The sequence below is a fragment of the Xyrauchen texanus genome, chromosome 45, assembly GCF_025860055.1.
Source record: "Xyrauchen texanus isolate HMW12.3.18 chromosome 45, RBS_HiC_50CHRs, whole genome shotgun sequence".
In the NCBI taxonomy this organism is placed as follows: Eukaryota; Metazoa; Chordata; class Actinopteri; order Cypriniformes; family Catostomidae; genus Xyrauchen; species Xyrauchen texanus.
In genome coordinates this window covers 16,404,636-16,424,399 of record NC_068320.1, presented here as the reverse complement: position 1 = coordinate 16,424,399, position 19,764 = coordinate 16,404,636, and the positions used below count along the sequence as shown (strand labels likewise).

The window sequence follows — 19,764 nt, the reverse complement described above, 5'->3', positions numbered from 1 at the left end:
ATCACATAGCAGTGAATTTGTGTGTCAGCTAGTGCTTCCTCTAAGAACGGTGAGTCAGGAAACCACACCTCACTCTCTTTCCTCTCTATCTCTCCACCAGCTGTCTCCAATAGTCCCCAAACCTCCTCATTTGCTCTAGCTTCACTTCTCTTTTTCACTCTCCCTTCATCATGCTTCTGTCACTCACACATAGAAGTGAGGGGGTGCTGGACCGGTTTGCAAAATCCATCGGCAGATGGCCTGCTGGCTAATGTTGTGCAAAAGGTTATGAGGTCTCTCCCTCTCCTACACACACACTGATCCCCATGCCTATAAAGAGATTCATGTCCATCTTTTCTGTTAGCACCGAAGGTAAAATGGCATTTATTTTAAAGAAAGATTTCAGAAGCACCCTTTTAAAGTAAAACAATTAACGAAAACTTCTGTCAGGTTTTAAAATGATGAAATAATAGGTTTAATGTATATTAATTCTATTCAAAGTTACAACACTTTCTAGTGGTCAAAGTGGTCAAATGTCCATAAATAATGTGATGAATTATATGTGGTTACTCTGCTTGGACACCTGTGTGAACCTGTTTGAGAATTTTGCTTGAAATTTTGCACTTGTGCTTGGATTAAATTAAAGGGATAGTTCACCCAAAAATGAAAATTCTCTCATCATTTACTCACCTTCATGCCATCTAAGATATGTATGACTTTCTTAACAGACTTAACAGACCAAAATATACCTCCTTTATCACTGTACAGTACATCTTGCCATTGCAGTCTCTAGGCACGTTCATGACCTCAAGTTCATTTACACTTCCTAGTGTTTGACACATGTTTAGAGTGCTAAATGGTGCTATAGGAAGTATAATCAAGCTTGAAATCATGATTGCAAAGGAGAATGCTGTTACATTGTGGTATATTCTCTCCCAAAACCAACTGGATCACATCAGAAGACATGGATTATACCAAGTCTGATGGATTATGTTTATGCTCACTTTATTTGAGCTTCAAAGGCCTCATCACCATTCACTTGCATTGTATAGACCTACAGAGCTGAAATATTCTTCTAAAAATCTTCATTTGTGTTCTGCAAAGGAAAAATTCATACACATCTGGGATGTCATGAGGGTGAGTAAATGATGAGAGAATATTTTGGGTGAACTAACCCTTTAAGTATAATAGTTGGGAGAATTGGCGAGCCAATATGTTTGCACTTTATTATTATGCACACGAGAATGCATGTCCGTGGCTAAATTTTTTGTATCAATTCAACATTGTCGTAATAATGTTTTTAAAAAGGATTTTTATTACTAGTCATAAAAACACATAACATTAAGTGTTAAGTCATTGCTGAGTCATCCACTTCAAGTCCAAGTCAAGTCTTGAGTCACTGGTCCTCAAGTCAATGTCAAGCCATTATCTGCATTTAATAAAGTCACAAGTCCTTAAATTTGCCCTTGAGTCTGTATCTCTGGATCTTTGGGCATGTTCAGCTTCTTAGAATGCATCTGAGAAAGGTATTTCACCAGCTCAAAACCCATAAAAAACAAGTCACCTCTCTTCCATGGCACAGTACACTATTTTCAACAACTCAGTCCAAGCAGTATAATATGAAAACACTTGAGGGGCAACTGCACAGTGTGTGGACATGATGCAGACTTCAATGCACTATATGTTTTGCACCCTAATGGACAGCTTACAGGAAATTACCTTCCGATTCCCTAATTGCTTCTTACCTGTCTCACATTTCTTTCCAGTAAAGCCCTGCTGACAGACACAGGTATCTGGAGCATTGCAGGAACCACCATTTAGACACTGACCCTCACAGAGTGCTGACCAAACACAAGACACAAGGGTAAACACATATATTTCAGCAAGACTGAACCACATTAGTACAAACACACACTAGAATTCTGCTTATTTATTTTCAAGTGGTCTTCCGAGGCACCAAATGTTTTTACTTGTCTTGTTCATGCGTGGTAACTAAGGTCACTAACATAATTATTCAGAGCTGGAATTCTGCTCTATAATCCAGACATGGTCTCGAAAGCCAGACATTTGACAACTAGCATAAATTCTGGCTGGTACATATTGTAATTTATTCTGGAACAAATTAAAATTGTACTTATATTATGACACAGCATTACGTTCTGCTGAAAATCCCAAAGAAAATGAAAAGAAACATGTTTCTTTACTTTTTTGGACAGAGTTTTCCCTCCATCCAGATGTAATAAGATACATAATTCCAAAAACAAAGCAGAGTATACAGTTGTGCTTGATGAATTTGTAAACTTTAAGACACAAGCCTGACCGCATGCAATTCATGCAAAACTCTTATTAAAACACCACACTATGAATCTTGAAAACATCAGCCAACCAGCACCTTTTTTCCGATAAGCATCCATTTTAACATTTTACCAAACCTACTAACTTTTAACAAACTTAAAAACTTGGCAAACCAAAGAGGTAAAACTGTCACCTGTATGCAATGCACATCAAAATATTTTTTAATTTATTGCATTTTAAAAGTAGGCAACATACAGTGAAATTTGCTAAGAAGAGGATAAGTTTAGTGGGAAGTTTTCAGTTTTAGCTCCAGTAATTCTTAAAGATCTACTTAATACAAATGACATTTAAAATGATAAATGGTCTGCACTTATATAGCGCTTTTTTAACCTTAGCGGTATTCAAAGTGCTTTCTCATTCACACACCAATGATGGCAGGGCTGCCATGCAAAGCGCTAGCCTGTTATTGGAAGCAACTTGGGGTTCAGTGTCTTGCCCAAGGACACTTCGGCATGTGGACTAGTGTGGGCCGGGAATCAAACCACCAACCTTGCGATTAGTGGACGACCCGCTCTACCACCTGAGATACAACCGCCAAAACATATATTATAAACAACTACATATATAAAAATGTCCAGCTGTCTCAATTAAATAATCGTGAAAATAGTTAATTACAGAATTCCATGGTGTCAATATTTTATATTTTATATTAATATCAGGTTTTTTTTTTTTCAGCAATGTGCCAATGTGAAGTCTTAATTTACTGATGTATCAAACAATAATAAAGTAATTCAGGAACACAATTCTCAGCTTGTTTTGGATGTGTAGCCTTCATAAAGAATATAGCAAGCAGATGCCCTACAAATGTTTTTTATTTTAAAATAAATGATATTAATCAAAATCCATCACAATTACAACATCAAGGGAAATAATCAAGAATTATGGAAAACATCCAGTGAAGGAGAACACCATTCCAGTGTGGAAGAGAGGTGTAAATACCAGTCAATGCGTTCAACTGATAACATATTAGTGTGGACATGGACTTAGTCAAAAATTGTGTACAGTTTATTGCTTAATGCAGGTGTTTGTACTTACCTTTGCAGATAGTGCCGTTACCCACAAATCCTGGTTTACAGGTGCAGCTGTGTCCACCAACCGTATTGAAGCAAAGAGCATTCTCATCACAGGTATTCAATCCACGCACACATTCATCGTGCTCTGAAAACAAAAGAGGAGTGTGAGTCATTGTGTGTCTGTGTGTTTTGCACACTTTCCACAAACTTTTCGCATGTTCGGCACTTTCTATCCTCCTTTCTGCTGTTTCTTCTCTGAGGAAATAAAATCCTGTCTCAAAGATGAAAAGCAGGCAGAAGGAGGGAGAGAGAGTCAGAGAGAAGAAATAAAGTGTTGAAAAGGGTTGGTGTCAGATGTGTATGAGCATGATGCTTAGGGAGTAACTGACACTATTGTACAGAAAAAATATTCCACAGTCTTTGCAGAAGGTTGTCTGCATATTTGAGATGCTGTCAAAGAGTTTTTGCACTTTTACTCTCTCTCTCTGGGAGGTAAATACTCAAAGGGCTGAAATGCCCAAAGTTTATTATGTGGGGTAATTTTGTTCTAGAAGATTACAATTAGTTGCAAAGTGTACCATTTTCATTTGAGTAAATCACTTGGTTTAGACAATTTATTTAGTTTGAGTCACCACTCAAAAATGTTTCCAGATGTCCCCATGCATTTTACAAGATTTTTAATAAATAGCTATATAATAATTGTTTTAATACTGATGTTTTTCTCTATAGATGATTTTCCACCATCGGCCAAATGGTTCTCATTGTGAAGGTGTGCCATTCTATGCTGATACGGGCCAGTTTGTCAAGCTACATTTTCTTTTTCCACTGTGGTGGTTGATTATACTTAACAAATATGTCAGTTGGCAACATCGTGGGAGGTAAAAATTGGATTGAGTGCACTATGAAGGATGATTGTATATTCAAATTTTTTGGAGTGCTTTTCCCCCTGATTTTTACTCTGCTAAAGCACAGGAAAGACATGTCCCATGTGGCAAAAAGGAAAGCAAACAGAAAAAGTTGAGGGGTTTACCATCATTTTCTGAGGGGTTTGAGGTAAATTTCTTAAACAAGGTAAAAAGGACATTAATTGACAAATATTATATGAGTAACATAATCATATATTATATGAGTTTTAATGAGCTAGCTAGCATAATCTACTGTACCTCCCAGGCAAAAAAGGCGTGTAGAAAAATAATGTACTATGTATACTAGCTAAACCATCAATCCATCTATCTTCTAAAGCCACTTGTCCTGTGTATGGTCATGGATAGTGCTGGAGCCTATCCCAGCTGTTTCGGGCCTAAGGCAGGAAAACACCCTGGGCTAACACCCACAAACATACACATTCACACTCTCACCTACAGGCAATTTAGAATTTCCAATTCACTTAATCTGCATGTTTTTGGACTGTAAGGAAAACCAGAGCACCCGGAGGAAACCCACACGAACACAGGGAGAACATGCAAACTCCACACAGAAAGGTCTGGGTGAGCCAGGACTTGAACCAGCACCCTCCCTACATTGAGGTGACAGTTCTACCATCATTATAAAATCATAAAGATACACCAAACATATATGTATATATAAATATTTTATTACATTTTATTAGCCTCACTATAGCTAACTTTGCCAGCTCCATAGATACAAATGAGTTACCTTGGAGTTGACAAACTGACAATCGTGAGTCATCATGTACTAAAGCCATTCCACCAGCATGGTTGAGCATGGAAAAATAAATCCAGGCTGGGAACAGTTTGTAATCAGGCTGTACTGAACTGTGCTAAAGTGGAAATGATAGTGAAAGTGGGAACAGATTTTGAATTCTTTTTGATTCTAACATGCCGTAGTTTTACTACCAAACAAAGTGATTTAAATGGTCTGCGCTTATATAGTGCCTTTTTAACCTTAGTATTCAAAGCACTTTACTCTGCATCTCATTCATACATTCAAACGCATTCACACACCAATGACAGCAGAGCTGCCATGCAAGGCACTAGCCTGCCATTGGGAGCTACTTGGGGATCAGTGTCTTACCCAAGGACACTTCGGCATGTGGAGTCATGTGGGCCAGGAATCGAACCAGCAACCCTGCAATTAGTGGACGACCCGCTCTACCACCTGAGCCACATACATTTACAAAAACTCTGTGATTTCTATCAATATACCATTTAACAGAACAGAGAGCTGCATTTAAAAAAAAAAAAAAAATACAAAAAAAATAAAGAAATAACATATATATATCTTATCCTGCAGTCAATGTGATTATGAAGTCATATCACAATATTATAGTCATATGATGGCCTCCAGGTGACCTGATGCTATAAAAAGGCTTCACTCAATCTGTCTGAAACATCAATGAAATTAAGTCAATGAAAGGTCCTCTCTTTCAAAACCTATTTCGCTTTGGGGGATGTTCCCAAAGCGGCTGAAAGATTCTCACACAGAATTGTGAAGTTGCTTTATGAAAACTGAGGTGAAATGCAAGTGATCCTCATAAATCTATTATACTGAGCAATCAACAGAAAGAGAGAGAAGAGACAGACAGAGAGAGAGAGAGAGAGAGAGAGAGAGAGAGAGAGAGAGAGAGAGAGAGAGAGGAGAGATCTATCTCTGTAATAACAACTGATTGCTAACAGTGACATTTATTTTTTATTTTTTTACTTCTCTATCCTAAAGCTGTTTAAGAAAAGATGAAACGTGTAAAGACCCAAAGGAATATGAAATTTAGACCAATAAACAATTTGGTCCAATATCCATCACCATTAACTCCCCTGATGCCAGCTCTGTTTACCTCAATCAGTGATATTACTGTCCTGCCAAGAGGGGTGTTTGACTGAGATGGATTGTTCACAGTGGATGTTTTTGTGTGGTCTGATTATCTGAAGACCTCTCATCTTCTCAGAGTTTTGGCTCATCTGCCTGTGACAGCTAAAGTGACACCAATTATCCTCCTAATTAGCCCTATTAACAAAGTTTTTGTCTCCTCCTCTCTTACTCTAACACATACAATATTCATTCACTTTCTCTCAGATCTGTCAGCTATACCACCAGGTGAAAAATAGAAAATATGAGTACTCTCTTTTACTCACACACTCATAGCTTCTGGGCGTGCCTCTGTCTATGGGCAGTTTTGGCCCTGTGGACTTTTAGAAAAAGAAAAAAACTTTTTTCCCACTAATTTATTCAATTTGTCTACTAACAATAGTACATTTATACTACATGCAGGATAATTTAAACTGCAAATACTAATAGTTATATTTTTTGTATATTTTTTTATTTACTTTTCTCCCAATTTGGAATGCCCAATTCCCACTAATTTACTAGCTCCTCGTGGTGGCGCGATTACTCACCTCAATCCGGGTGGTGGAGGACAAGTCTCAGTTGCCTCTCCTTCAGAGACCGTAAATCCACACATCTTATCACGAGGCTCGTTGTGCATGACTCCACGGTGTCTCTGACAGTGGAAGCACATGCTACCACATGCTTAAAAAATCTAAATAAAGTCAACTAATTCGATTTTACAGTGTAATTTTTGTCATTATATGAATTGCCATTGCACCACATCTTAAACTATAGCATTTTGTTTGATAACATTGGTGGAGATGAAAGTGGTGGAATTTATATATTATATATATTTTCTTTATTTAAAATTGTAATAAAATGGCCAACACCTTTGTCTTGCAAAGGCTAATTTTATAGCTTGAATTTTATGTAACTATATAGTAACGGCATTTGAAAAATAGAAAAACAATTTGGTAAGACCTTCATATAACAAAAACTAAATCTGTTATTTTTAAAGGAATGGTTCAACCAAATTTACTCACCTGTATGCCGTCTCAAACTTGTATGACTTACTTTCTTATATGGAACACAAACAAAGATATTTTGATGGAGATGAGGATTTTTTGTCCATACAATGCAAGTCAATGGGATCCAACACTTTCAAGCTCCAAAAAGCTTGAACGTGTATTAAAGGTAATACATACATTGTGTCAAGTGCAAGGAAGTGTGATTGCACAACAAATCACGATCCCACCAAGGAGACTGGATTACCTTAATGCTGCTTTTAAGTCCTTTTTTGGAACTTGAAAGATTGGACCTTACAGTATGGATAAAAACACCTTGTACCCCTTTCAAAATCTATTGTTTGTGTTCCATAGAAGAAAGAAAGTCATACAAGTTTGAGACGGCATAAGGGTGAGTAAATGATGAAAGAATTATCATTTTTGGTCGATATAAAATCAACGCCTGTGTCATAAAAGTGCAAACAGCAATACTGTGTAACATCCTTCTATCAATTCCTCTTTCGCTCTATTTCCTTCTCTGTGTCATCTTCTCATTTCTCACACCAGATCCCAATGATTACACGTGTCTGGTGTCTTTTTCTCCAGTACATAACAGTTTCCATTTTCTCAAACTCATCCTCCAGTGAACCAAAACTGCCTAATCAACTTAAGTCATAAATCTTTACACACATTCACATCAAAACGGCTTTAAATTGCTTGTGTCTCATTAAAATCCCATTCAAAATGTAATTAAATCATCTCATTAAAATGCACTTTGACTGATGAATGGGCACTGATTGGCTAGATGCTTTTGAACATCTCAGGATGCATCACCAGGCAAATCGAAGATCCTTTACTGATGAAGCTTGGATAATCAGTTTGAACTCTTTGTTTCTTTTGAAAAAATAACAGAAGAAAATCACATTTGTTCTTTTCAAAGATGTCACTTATCAAGCATTCAACATACCAAAGCAGCTTAAATTCAAATTTAAGTCATTGAGTTGGTTTCATGATCAATGCCTGCTTTTGGAAGATACTTCCAAACTTGTGCTACAGTGGAATGTCCAAGCTGATCTTTGCCTTACAATGAAAGTGAATGTAGTATAACAATTTCAATTTCAGTTGGTTCTCAAAAAAGCTATCATATGGTTTTTAGAACACTTGGTATACAGTGCATGAGTCACATGTATTACTATCATGATGCTTGTATGGTGGTTTTTGTCTTTTTTGGAGCTTGGTCCACCTCCACTTTAATTACATGGAAGAGAGCAGAATGGACATTCTTCAAAATGTCTCCTCTTGCATTCCATGGAAGAAAGAAAGTCATACAGGTTTAGAATGACAAGGGGGTGAGTAAATTACATCTTTTTCATTTTTGGGTGAACTAAACAGAGGTAAAATCTTTCAGATTTCTGAGCAGGAGATAAACCACTGTTTTAAAGAAACATTTACATGAACAGCTCTGTCCAGCACATAAAAGAGATAATTGGAGACTAGCATCCTTTTAGCTAAACATCTGCTGACTGCTCAAGAGGAACTGATGAAGTATTGTGTGAGAAAGACAGAGAGAAAGACAAAAGAGAAACCTTAGTATGAGCCTTGTTAACTCCATCTCACCCTTTTGAATTTTGACAACAACAAAAACGAATGACTGGTACCATACATGTAACCTACTAAACCTATTATCATGCCTACAAGGTTGTTTATTGTGGAGTAAATGATGTAATTAATAAACATCATTGAGCCAAACGTGAAGGCAATACAGGGCTATACTGAACAGATATGGGACCTCAGGAGAGTAATTACTATAATTGCAGTAATTTTAAGAACTTTGCATTACAATAAGATGAACTGATTAAAATTGTTCTCATTTATATCAGGTAATGTCTATTCCTGTTAATAATAATAATAATAATAATAATAATAATAATAATAATAATAATAATAAAAAAACTGCTTCAAATGAATTCCAATTTCAACAGATGTGCAGCCTGCAGATTATCTCATAATAATCCCACAGGCAAAATATGCAATATCTCTCTGTGTGTGACTGCACACATGAATAATTGAAAATAATAATGTTTTGCTGGTGTTTGTAATCTGAAAGCCAGCATCACTGAGACACTCCTGGTAATTACTGAAACATATACACAGATTTCAGCCAATCATTAACAGCTACACAGCTTTCAACCAGTCAACAACAGTATGAGTTAGTTCTGACCGAAAGGTTTCTTGCACTAAAAAAGCTATACTAGACACAAAAGATACTTAAAAGTCATCAACAGTTACACAGTTTTCAACCAATAAAAAACAATTAGGGTGAGTAGGATGCGTTTCATACAAGATCTGGCAACTGGACAAACTTGGAATAATATATTGATGTGATTATTCATATAATGATTTTTGGGCCATACAAATTACGGGAGTTTCCCAGGAGAAATAAGAAAACGGTAGGGAGATAGGTGTGAAATACGAGAGATTCCCAGGAAAAACGGGAGTGTTGACAGGTATGATATAGGATGGTCATTCTACAATAAAAACATACTGTAAGTCTGAGAACTCAGTTACTCCTCAATAGAAAAAGAACATTAACCAAGCTGCAAAAACGGCATGTTTGGGATTTGTGGATTTTGTGACATCACAAGGACCAATACGTCAGCAAAAGACTGCCTACAGCAAGAAATCAATACCCGCTTTTACAATGTCACACCCTTGGCCGCACCCACTGGCACTCAGTCAGACAGGTGAAGAGGTGAGACGAGATGGGTCTTATCTGTCATGAGAGATTCATACTTGCCAAGTTTTTTTTATACATAAGAGTAAATTTATGTCTATAAAGCCCCTATTTGCACTTTTTTGTAAACACTTAAAATATTATTTAAATACTCTTTGTACCTCCAACAACTCCAAAGTTGTAATGTAATGAATATAATGTCTTGGCATTATTGTAAAATATATCTGTAGTATTGTGTACTATGTGTACCTTTGGCTTGTTTCTAAAACAAAAACGCATGTGTACATTGATGGGTCCTTAAACAAGCCCTCATAATAAATCTCCAACTTGTGAAATGGATTGCTGTGAACTGTGTGACAATGATTGACGTATATTCAATAATATGGTAGTAAACTAAACATTGTATTCTAAAGCCGCTTTTTGTATCGTCTCATCAATGATGAACTCTTCTGCCACAAGAATCTAATGCATTTTAATTATCTGAATGTTTTTTATATATATATATATATATATATATATATATATATATATATATATATATATATATATATATATATATTATAAATATTTAAAGATAACTATGTATAATTATTTCATCATTATGTATTGAATTATTGTTATATGTGGGGCTTTCTCAGCAAATGTTTGTATAAGCTATTAATCGCGATTAATCGGGACACCATGTAATTAATTCGATTACAAATTGTAATTGATTGACAGCCCTAGTATAAACACATCTTGGGCACGATTTTGCAAATCATGTAAAAATGCACTAGATGGACATCTTTGATCGTTTTAATGTGTTTCTGGTGATGTGCACCATGTTTTAAGAGTGGTACAAGCAATACTTTTATAAAAAACTTGTCTGGTCTGGTCCATTCCACTTCAGCTTTCGGATCATATCAGCATGGATTACTTGTGAACTAGTCACAATATGATTCAAGCTTTGCAAAGGAACTGTTATTGAAAGATGGGGCAGTTAAAAAAACTTTTGGAATCGACTGCAAAACCGTAAGTAACCAATTCCATTCATGAATGTTTCAAATGTTATGACTGTTTGATAGTTTATTATGCTGGTTGAGCATTAATATATTTGGATGCAATGTGTTGGATGTGCGCTATATGTAAACCTTGAAATTTAGTTTTATAACATTGTGGAGCTTGTTCATTCTCTTCCGATTGAGTTTCAAAAATGGCTGTATTTGAGGGGCTGCACGATGTTACCAATCGTGACACATATTTATAAGTTGAGTGTCTAAAAATGGTAGCGTTCCTGTGCAATACACTGAAACTACAGCGAGATGTACCTGTCACGATTGAAGGTGGAGGCAGACACAGGATGCGGATCTAGTCGCAGCGGAGGTTTATTAGACAATAAGGGTAATACAAAACATGAACAAAAGTAAACATCCACGATGGGAAAAAGATAAACAAAACATGCAGGGCAAACAAAGGGTTAACATAACACGGGAGGCATAAACGGGTATAACAGCGGAGAAGACAATGATGGAAGCATGGGAAACAGGCATAAACTTACAACAAAGACCGACAAGGGAAAGGAGAAACAGACACGGTTAAATACACGAACACAATGAAGACTCAACGAGACACAGGTGAGAACAATGAAGAGTGCAGGCAGTGAGAGGGGCCGTGAATTGTGGGAATTGCAGTTTTACGCTCGGACAGTGAGACTACAGGCGGACAACAGGGAAAATGTGACATGGAATGGGAGCAGTGACAGGTGAGACCGAAAACACGGAGCAGACCGGGAAACATGACATAAACGTGATGGGTGAAAAACAGAGAACATAGGACAGACAACACCGGAACGTTACATAATCCCCCCTCAAAAGGACCGGAGTCCAGACGGTCCTAAGAGACAGGAGGGAAAAAACAACAGGAATAAACAGATGTACAGGGCAAGAGGGGCTAGAAGGGAGGGAAAACAAACGGACCAAAGGGGACACAAGGCACACAAAGACAGAGTAAGGGGGTACAAGGAGCAATTAGGCAGTCCATGGGGGCACAAGGGGAAATTAGGCAGTCCACGGGGGCACAAGGGGAAATTAGGCAGTCCACGGGGGCACAAGGGGCAGTTAGGCAGTCCGTGGGGGCACAAGGGGCAATTAGGCAGTCCATGGGGGCACAAGGGGAAATTAGGCAGTCCACGGGGGCACAAGGGGAAATTAGGCAGTCCGCGGGTGCACAAAGGGAAAGGTTTAGGAGGCCAGGGAGGTATTGACCGGGCAGGGACAGGTTTCGGTGGTCTGGGAGGTGTTGCCCGCGCAGGGTCGGATTTAGATGGTCCGGAGGCTGGCCGTAAGGCAAGGGCCGGTTCAGGGGGCCTGGGAGGAGGCCAAAGGGCTAGGGCTGATCCAAGGGGCCTTGGAGATAAAGCTGAGGGAGGCTCTGGGGGCTCAGGAGATGGTGCTGAGGAAGGCCTAGGAGACGGAGCCAAGGATGGCTCAGGAGGTGGAGCCGAGGGCGGTGGCGCCGTAGGCAGCTCTAGAGGCGGAGGCCTGGAAGGCTCTGGGGACGGAGCTGAGGAAGGCTCAGAAGGCGAAGCTCTAGAAGGCTCGAGAGACTCGAGAGGTGGAGCCCTGGAAGGCTCGAGCGACTTGAGGGGCGGAGCCCTAGAAAGCTCGAGAGGAGGAGCTCTGGAAAGCTCGAGAAGCAGAGCCCTAGAGGGTTCGAGGGGCGCTGGCTGTTGGACGGTCCTGGCTGCTGGCGCTGGCTCTTGGACGGTCGAGGCTACAGGCGCTGGCTCTTGGACGGTCGAGGCTACAGGCGCTGGCTCAGGGACGGTCGAGGCTACAGGCGCTGGCTCAGGGACGGTCGAGGCTACAGGCGCTGGCTCACTGACTTCAGGGGCGACAGGCTCGCTCACAGTGATGTGCGTAGGCGTTGGCTCGCTCACCGTGATATGTGTAGGTGCCGGCTCGCTGACCGTGGCAGGCGCTGGCTTGCTGACCGTGGCAGGCGCGGGCTCTGGCTTGCTGACCGTGGCAGGCGCGGCCGCTGGCTTGCTGACCGTGGCAGGCGTGGGCGCTGGCTCGCTGACCGGAATCTCGAGGGGCGGTTCGTCGGCCATGAGTTTCTTCAGGGTGTGCTCTCCGAATTCTGGCATTTCCCGACACTGGGCTGATGATAACCCGCCCCGGTAGATGAGCTTCAGGGAAGCGTCGTCGAACCTGGTGTGGATGGCGACCGTGGAGAAGAGCCGTGAGTACTCGCGAATGGGAAAATTTGCCTGGGCCAGTGTGGTGAAAACCGCTGCTAGATCCATTTTTGCGGTCGGTCTTTCTGTCACGATTGAAGGTGGAAGCAGACACAGGATGCGGATCTAGTCGCAGCGGAGGTTTATTAGACAATAAGGGTAATACAAAATATGAACAAAAGTAAACATCCACGATGGGAAAAAGATAAACAAAACACGCAGGGCAAACAAAGGGTTAACATAACACGGGAGGCATAAACGGGTATAACAGCGGAGAAGACAATGATGGAAGCATGGGAAACAGGCATAAACTTACAACAAAGACCGACAAGGGAAAGGAGAAACAGACACGGTTAAATACACGAACACAATGAAGACTCAACGAGACACAGGTGAGAACAATGAAGAGTGCAGGCAGTGAGAGGGGCCGCGAATTGTGGGAATTGCACTTTTACGCTCGGACAGTGAGACTACAGGCGGACAACAGGGAAAACGTGACATGGAATGGGAGAGGTGACAGGTGAGACGGAAAACACGGAGCAGACCGGGAAACATGACATAAACGTGATGGGTGAAAAACAAAGAACATAGGACAGACAACACCGGAACGTTACAGTACCACAGTGGTCAAAAAACCTGTCTAGTTAATGTTTACATAGAAAAACAATGTAAAAATAGCATGGATGGATGTGGTTTTAAAAAAAAAGTTTCAATTTGAATAGCCCCTTACATAGATTTCGTCAAGAGAGAATAGAAAGGAGGTGATCAAACACTAACTACATCAAGTTAATTTGATAACTGCTGCAAGTAATGATTTTATCAAATGACTGTAAAGGGCAACAGAACAGCAGTGCACAGCTGTTTTATGGGATATTTTTATTTAATCATTCAGTTAATCCATTTTGAACAGGAATGTTTTGTGTAACCAACGACTGTAATAAAGAAAATCATTTAATATACTAATCAAATTAATGCAGAAAGTAATGATAGTTAGTCAATATGTAACCATATGAAGTGATTACAGTGTGTTTTATGCATATAAAATGAAATATGCTTTACGATTTAAAGTGAGTTTTGATGTGAGTGTGTGTAAAGATTTATGACTTAAGTTGGTTAGGCAGTTTTGGTTCACTGGAGGATGAGTTTGAGAAAATGAAACTGTTATGTACTGGAGAAATACGCCAGACACGTGTAATCATTGGGATCTGGTGTGAGAAATGAGAAGATGACACTGAGATGGAAATAAAGTGAAAGAGGATGTGATAGAAGGATGTTACACAGTATTGCTATATGCACTTTTATGACCCAGGGGTTGATTTTTATTAAAGGAATAGTTCGACCAAAAATTATAATTCTCTCATAATTTACTCAACCTGCCTTCTGTCATGCTTTTGCCAACATTGAATTAAAGTTGGGTCAGGATGACCTGCTAGAAGGGAGAAAACTTGGGAGGCATAAGATGATTTTAATGGATGAAGAGGCCATCATTCAAGAGATAAGGAGAACAGAAACCTTATAAACATATGCATGATTCTGAAGTGTCATTTTAGATGCTCCCTGGACCATGGATGGCTTTGTTAATCTGTAAAAAAAGTCTATTTTTAGAATTAGAATCACTTTATGCCTCTGAGAGATCTTTTACTGGACTGAGCTTCGATTGCTGTTTTGGGGAATCTGCCAAAACGCTGTAAATAAAGAGACTTCTCTCGCCTTTAAAATGTCAACAACAAACAAAATCTGAACTCAAATACGTTCTAATTAGATCAAAGGTGTTTCTAATCACTTGTTGCTATTAACAGCAGAAACAAGGCTTCTGAATTAATTTTCCAATCAACCAATGACTATATCCATATACGCATGCTATTTGCTCAAAGAAAACAATGAGGTAAGCAATGAGGTTACAGAACCCTTATTTCATAGAGTACTTATGCTTTCAATCTAACCCATTTCATTACAAATCAACAACAACACACAGCACTCAGATGAACAGAGACCATTACCTACTCAGAACCACTGCTAGAGAGGCCTGATGCAGACTACTTGAAAAATAATAACAATAAATAATAACAGTACAGCTGAGTGGCCTTAAGCACAAATGGCTTTCTGAGACTATCAGCAGAAGTGATCACAAAAGAACAATGCATTTGCACTACGTGTTCAAAGTAAATGCTGAATTTTGTTTGGTGATACAATTTTTGACAAAGTGATGGCAGCACCTTGCAGCCCAGGTGTGGTTTTTTCAAGTGTTTTGCATTTGGTGTTTGCTTTTCTGTTTGTGAGACTGAAACCTTGTTGGTGTCTTCCTTATATGGTAATTAATTCATCCTTAAAATAGGTCACAGAAGAACTACAGCTCTGTTATTGCATAGCTGCTCCCCTGTGTTTTGCTTTGGATACATTTGCTGCACTCCTGATAATATTGAATTGCTTTGCTTTAGTTAAAGATCAGGAGAGACTACCATTTGTACTAGCATATCCTATGCTATTTTTCTTTTATCTTTCTATAACTTCTTGAGTCTCTTCCTCTGTTTTACTCTAAATTCCTTACTTTATGAGTGTCCAATATCCAAACACAGTTTTTTATTAAATTAATCTTACACAATATCTTGATAACTTTGCTGGCTAAAATGTGCAATCTCTGTATAATAAAAAATGGAATACATCTTTGTATATTTAGATATTTGAATGAGCTCTGGACTCACCTGTGCAGGAGTAATCGTCAATACGAACATATCCGGTGTGACACACACACATAAACGAGCCGGGTGTGTTCATACACATTGTGTTCTCCCTGCAGTAGTGTTTCCCATCCGCACACTCATCGATATCTGCAACCATCACAAACCAGCAAATTATACTCAGCACCATGATCTGCACAACCCAGTTGTCAAAACATTTGGGAAAAAAACATTGCCAGATCTGCCATTCACAGTGCAGCTGCGACCCATTAACAGTGTTTGTCAAGAGTGTTGGAAAAGTCATTACATCATGAGCATTCTGTTTTATGAACATTACTGTTAACACTGTTGCTGGAAACGGCTAAGTCTATAAAATAGCAGGAACACTAACACCATTTTTTTTATGTTTTAATTAATATTTAAAACCACTGCCTACAACTGATTGGTATTCAGGTTCATAGCTTGATCTTAACTTGTTTTGCTTCCGACAGAGAGGTTTAGCAGCCTTGATGAAAGAATGAAGACAGAAATATAAAATGAACCCTTTATGAATATAATGCACTGTACTGTGAATGTTTGTGTGTTCTCTATTCAGTTCTAAAACCACATTAGCAAACTATAAGAAAACACGGTGCACCTTTAGACCTTTACATTTTTCCTTTCTATGTCTCTTTCCTCCACCTCCCTCACTTTCTCAGCCTCCAGCTTTTTCTCTAACACTTTTCAGAGTTACACACTTGTCCTTCGGTCCTCCCACTCTCTTCTCCACTAGAACACTTTATATAATCTTTCTCACATTTCTTAAATTCACACTGCAAAGAGACATTGTACTCTTAATCAGTATTTTTGTCTTGTTTTCTCGGTAAAAATATCTAAACTTTCTTAAAACAACATAACTTTACTTGAGAGGCAAAAGTGCTTAAGATACTTAAGCTTGATTTCAGAGAATATATCTTCAAATAAGTTTATCTTTCTTACCCCTTTGGAAATTGTTTGTTATAAGAATAGTATCTAAATCAAATTTAGAGATGTTTATGCTTAAAATAAGTGAAAATAATATATCATAATAATTTGTCATTGGGGTAGTAATATAAAAATAACTCAAGTAAATGTATAAAGTTTCAAAGATGTTTTGATATTTTTTACTGGAAATCAAGACAAAAATACTGATTAAAAACATAATTTTCATCTTTTTGATGCCAAGGACTCCCATATGTGACGATCATCTTGCGAGGGATCCCCCTCCAAAAATATAAAGGTTGCTATACACTAACTGGAGACCTGCACACCTACTTCATGAGATTATCTAATAAGCCAATCAGTGGCAGCAGTACAATGCAACAAATCATGCAGATACGGGTCAGGCGCTTTAGTTAATGTTCACATCAACCAAAAAATGCGATCTCAGAGTTTATTCAGAATGGTGCCAAAAACAAAAAACATCCAGTGAGTGGCAGTTCTGCGGATGGAAATGCCTTGTTGATGAGAGAGGTCAACGGAGAATTGCCAGACTGGTTTGAGCTGACAGAAAGGCTACGGTAACTCAGATAACCACTCTCTACAATTGTTGTAAACTTGTACAACATGTAGAACCTTGAGGCGGATAGGCTACAACAGCAGAAGACCACGTCAGGAACTTTATTAGGACCATAGGTTTGAAAACCCCTGCTTTAGCCAACTTCCCAAGACCAAATCTGGAAAAAAAAACTTTGCCCTGAACAAATTTACAGTACACGTTAATTCCAATACAAGTTGATATCTTACAGACAAAAAAACAGGAGTAATTTCACAAACCCATTCTGATATTGAGTTTCCAATGAATGCCTATGACAGTATTACAAGGCAGCCGTAAACAAACTACAAAGCCATCAAAGCAATGCATTCGCTTTAACAGTAAACCTGGTGAGAAATTCAGTCTTATCTGCCATGGAGGATTCAGAGCTCAAATTGACGAGGCAAGAATTTACTCATTGCTCTTGTAATTGAAAATGTAATGCCTTTTTTCTGCTACTTTTGTTCTAGAAAATATGAATCCCAGCAATCTTTTTTTTTCTTCCCTTTTCTCTCCAATTTGGAATTCTCAATTCCCAATTCCCAATGCACTGGAAGTACTCGTGGTGGTGGTGAGACTCGCCTCAATCCAGGTGGTGGAGTTCAAATCACAGTTGCCTCCGCATCTGAGACCATCAATCTGCGCATCTTATCATGTGGCTTGTTGAGTGTGTTAACGCTATTCTCCGTGGCATCCACGTACAACTCACCACGTTCCCCACCGAGAGAGAGAACCACATTATAGCAACCACGAGCAGATTACCCCATGTGATTCTACCCTCCCTAGTAACCGGGCCAATTTGGTTGCTTAGGAGACCTATCTGGAGTCACTCAGCACGTCCTGGATTCGAATTCTCCAATTCTCGACTGACTCCAGGAGTGGTAGTCAGTGTCTTTGCTTGCTAAGCTGTCCATTTGTGGCTTGATTTCCTCAAAAAGTGTAATGACTGATATGACTCCAATTCTATCATGTCACACTGAAATCCTGCAGACATAAAGCTCTGATAGAATCTTGCTTCCACATTACTTCAACTCAAGCCTTTTGCGGTGACAAAGAATGTCTCTTAAATGTCACCCCAAATTGACTATTGATTGTCTATGTGAGAGGCGTGAGGCTCTCACACAGCGACTCGCAGTGATAAGGGTGAGAGACATATTAAGAGAAACTATGCTGTAAACTGTAGTCGTCAACAATCTGTTAGCAGTTTATTCAAGGTTTTCAATTCTGATGCTTTCAGATGACTGCCTTGACATCTAACAACACTACCAGCACTATTAATAATTTATACAGTACACAGGGTAAAAGGGATACAGTCACTAAACAGTTCAGTGTAAAACATATTATACAAAAAGGGTTTACATAAGCAGTAAAGTCTATCTGAGGACTTGGTGAACAGATTGCATGTAATAACATGTTTATAAATGCTTTATAAATTTACAAAAATATAGTATAGTATAACTATTGTTTTAGGACACGTAACCTAGTAATACAATGCTTCTTTGTGCATGGTACCATAGTAGTACCTTACCATTTCATTTTAATATGATGGTTAATGAATATGTAATTATTCAGTAGCATGATATATATGAAGGTACCATGGTATTACTACCATGACATTACTATTGTATCTTATACCGTCAATGTACCATGACACAATCACAGTACTTTTTTGCAAAGGTTGCTTGTACTGTTTGTGGCTCAGTCATTCAAAAAATCCAACAGGAAATCAAATCCATCAAACCAAAATAGAAGCTCTTGTTTGACAGGATCATATTTGCAGTCAACACACACCACCTCTAAGGTAAAAATAAAGCTAGGCATTAGTCTTGTGTGTGAAAAGAGATATCTAGCACACACTGGCTGGACTGTTGTGTGTATTTAGACAAGTGTACAGCCTATTAAAAGCCAGCTATCCACAGGAATCCTCCTTCACATCTGCACACACACACACGCATGCACACACACACACACACACACACACACACAGCATTTACAATGCATTAATTACAGGCGTAAGGATAATAGCAGTGCTGAAATATTCATTCGGTGAGACACCAACATTACCAGTCAATGGCTTTTGTCGGCAACTCCTCCATCTGTGTTTGCAGCCTATTTAGAGAAGGAACTACACTGCAGGTTTATCGTAGGAGGGTCAGATTACAGGTGCCAGCAGGTGGTGCAACAGAAGGTTTGATGGATTTAGATTTTAATTTGTTTTTCACATACTGTTGGTAAACAAACACTACCAGTCAAAAGACTGGATATAACAAATATAGAATGTGCCTGCAAATTAATAAAAAAAATTAAAAAAATTTATGGATGAGTTGAACCAGATATTAATGCAAAAGCAGCCAACAAGTTACCAGCATGTACGGGAACTTCATCAATACTGTTTAAAAAGCATCCCAGGTAGATACCTCATGAAGTTGTGATATTTTATAGTGTAGATGA

The 19,764-nt window shown here is 38.8% G+C and overlaps 1 protein-coding gene across 3 annotated transcripts in view; it reads right to left on the bottom strand.

The window, feature by feature from the left end:
* The window catches only part of LOC127637167 (protein kinase C-binding protein NELL2-like), a 57,986-nt gene that overhangs the window by 14,981 nt on the left and 23,241 nt on the right, over positions 1-19,764 (bottom strand). For 2 of the 3 annotated variants that reach the window (XM_052118095.1, XM_052118096.1), the window contains exons 13-15: positions 15,786-15,911; positions 3,370-3,492; positions 1,725-1,820 (exon numbers count right to left, since the gene is read on the bottom strand). In XM_052118095.1, the coding sequence (XP_051974055.1) occupies positions 1,725-1,820; positions 3,370-3,492; positions 15,786-15,911 (345 nt within the window). The remainder of the gene's footprint in view (positions 1-1,724; positions 1,821-3,369; positions 3,493-15,785; positions 15,912-19,764) is intronic. The other variant, XM_052118097.1, reaches the window with a different exon arrangement.